The 3,060-nt window shown below is 37.3% G+C and overlaps 1 protein-coding gene across 1 annotated transcript in view; it reads right to left on the reverse strand.

Annotated features, from left to right (window-relative positions):
- Positions 1-3,060, reverse strand: part of LOC102853329 (UDP-glucose:glycoprotein glucosyltransferase 1-like) — a gene marked incomplete at its 3' end in the record, with an annotated part of 247,403 nt that overhangs the window by 149,503 nt on the left and 94,840 nt on the right. Inside the window, exon 7 of the mRNA XM_006903121.1 lies at positions 1,500-1,578. Coding sequence (XP_006903183.1) covers positions 1,500-1,578 — 79 coding nt within the window. The remainder of the gene's footprint in view (positions 1-1,499; positions 1,579-3,060) is intronic.

Raw genomic sequence — 3,060 nt, forward strand, 5'->3', positions numbered from 1 at the left:
ACAACCCTGCTTGCTGAAACTGAGGAGGACATGAAGTGATTGCTGTAGAGGGTCAAGGACTGCAACCTCCAATATGGATTGAGACTCAATGTCAAGACAACGATTCTCACCACTGGGCCAATTGGCAGCATCAGGATGGACGGTGAAGAGACTGAGATTGTTCACAGCTTCAGTTTGCTTGGCTCCACAGTCAACACTCTCGGCACCAGCAGCCAGGAAATTAGAAGACGTATTGCCATGGGAAAGTCTGCTATTAGGGACCTCTCCAAAGTACTGAAGAGCAATGGTATCTCTTTGGAGACTAAGGTGCTTCTGATACAAGCCATGGTCTTTGCTATCACTTGTTATGCATCAGAAAGTTGGACAAAGACTACGGAGGATAGGAGAAGAATTGATGCCTTTGAGATGTGGTGCTAGAGAAGAGTTTTAAGGGTACCATGGACTGCTAGGAAAACAAACAGATTCATCCTGGAAAGGGTCAAACCAGGCGGCTCCTTCAAGGCAAGGATTCTAAGGCTCCATCTAACATACTTTGGACATGATGCAAGGAGGGACAGATCCTTGGAGAGGGACATCATGCTTTCTAGGGTAGAGGGACAGCGCAGAAAGGGAAGGCCCCCTATGAGGTGGACTGATTCAGTGATTGAGGTAATCGGGATGGGTGTGTCAGAAACAGTGCGATTGGCACAGGACAGAGCAGAGTTTAGGCCTGTTGTACGTAGGGTCACTGTGAGTCGCAAGCGACTCGACGACACATAACAATAACAACAAACATATATAATGAAGTTAAACTTGAAGACAACATATAACTTTAGAAAGCAATAGTATTTTTTTGCCAGAGCCTAAAAGTTGGCTGCCCTTATTTTGTAGCTGAGCTTTCAGAAGAATTAGCTCTACATATGTTTCTTTAACTTGGTCTGTCCATGAGTGGTAGTGATGTATTGAAAAGCTTTTTGTATTCTTCTTTAACGTTTTTTGTTGTTGTTGTGTACTGTTGAATTTAAATCAACTGAAACAGGAAGAGAGTGCCCCTCCTTCTCCAGCGAGCATCTGGTAGACTCGAACCAACCACCTTAGAGATTGCAGCACAGCTTCTTGCCACTAGGCCACCAGAGTTCGCTTTTCATATTCTTAAAATATCTTTCACCCTGGGAAAGATCTAGTGTGAAAAACAATGTATACAAACTTAATGAACTTTTTATGTAAGCCAGTACAAAATAAATTTTTTAAAAAAAATTTTAAAACATCCCAACATTCCTGCTTTCCTGATTAGAAAAACAAGATCTAAGCATATTGATGTTAAAGATGATGGTGATAATAAATAAATAAAAAGCACCGTGTTTTCACATTCTCCAAGAAATATCTCTTTATTCTTTTGGCAGTTACTAGGATATTCAGTACTCTTCTCCAACACCACACCTTAAAGTATTCTGTCATCCTTATGCTTAGAATGTGAGGTAGGCTGGACATTTAAAGAGAGTAAGATATAACAGACATACCTTAATTTTCCAAAGAGGAACCCTTGAATTTCATCAATGGGATCATTCTCACCTATCACAGTGGCATTAACCTCAGTTCCTATGTAAATATATAAAAGAAATATATGTCTTCTCTGTAGATGTTCAGTGAAATGAAAAATAAATAAAATAAAAAATAAAAAAGAAATATATGTCTTGTTGCTGAGATTAAAAATTAGGAAATAAAAAACAAATGACATTTTTAGGTATAAAATAAACTTGAATCATAATATATTGTAATTTTTTTTGAGATTGTATTGTAAATTTATAAAGAACTTAGATTTCCATTCATTCATTGTTGCATATTTTCCTCCCTGCCCTCCCTCCCCCCAGTTTGCTTTTTTAATTTGGGAAAAAAGTTCTTTCACTGTTACACAGTTGTCATCGTGTCCCACCCCCCTAGACCACATTACTATGCAGCTCATATTCGGGACTTCTGTCATACCAATAATACCCAATCATATATTTCTTTTATATAGTTCTCTCCCTCGTCTGTTTCAATGCCATGTACCTTATATATCCCCTCTTTTCTTAGTTTCCCACAACCCCTATGTCAGTCTTGTTTTATAACAGTGGAATTACAGTAGTTATCTTTTTATGACTGAGATATTTCACTCAGCATAATGTACTCGATGGTCATCTATTTTGTATTTCATGAGTTCCTTATTTTTCAGTGCCGCATAATATTCCATTGTGTGAATATTCCATCGTTTCTCTATTTATTCGTTGATGGGGATTTGAGTTGTTTCCAACTCGTTGCTACTGTGAACATAGCAGCAATAAACATGGGCATGCTTATATCTGATTGGATGGCTGTTCTGGTTTCTTTAGGGTATATTCCCAGTAGTGGAATTGCTGGATTGAATGGTATTTCTATTTGAAAGTTTTTGAGAAAGCGCCACACTGCATTCCATAGTGTTTGCATCATTTTCCACTCCCACCAACAGCGAATAAGGGTTCCATTTTCACCACAACCTTGCCAGCATTTGTTGTTTGCTGTTCTGTTAAATTTTACTATTCTTACGGGGGTTATCTCATAATTGTTTTGATTTGCATCTCTCTTAGAGGTAGGGAATTTCAACATTTCTTCAAGGGTTTGTTTGTCACCTGAATGTCTTCTTTGTTGAAATGTCTGTTCATCTCCTGTGCCCATTTTGCAATTGGGTTGTTTACTTTTATCTTGTTGTGGCAGAATCATAATATTTAACTAACACATGGAATACTTTCATCAACATTTTACAGTAGTTCTTTAAATAGAATGAATGCTTTCATGTTTTCTGGTACAAGAATGTATTTTCACCTGAAACTTCGGACAAAATCACCTTCAAAAAGTTTCAAAATGAACAGCTTTCAGAATTATTATACTTAGAGTTATCAATATCAAAATAGTGAAGAGTTTCAAGTAATCAATATAATCCTAAATATAACTATTATCAAAAGTGGAATAATGAGGTTAGTCCCATTCTACAACAGTGGCATCATGTAATATTTGTCCTTTTGTGACTGGGATATTTCACTCAGCATAATGTTCTCCAGAGTCAAC

Source organism: Elephantulus edwardii, unplaced genomic scaffold, assembly GCF_000299155.1.
Source record: "Elephantulus edwardii isolate Elephantulus edwardi_28Jun2011 unplaced genomic scaffold, EleEdw1.0 scaffold00512, whole genome shotgun sequence".
NCBI classification, from domain to species: domain Eukaryota; kingdom Metazoa; phylum Chordata; class Mammalia; order Macroscelidea; family Macroscelididae; genus Elephantulus; species Elephantulus edwardii.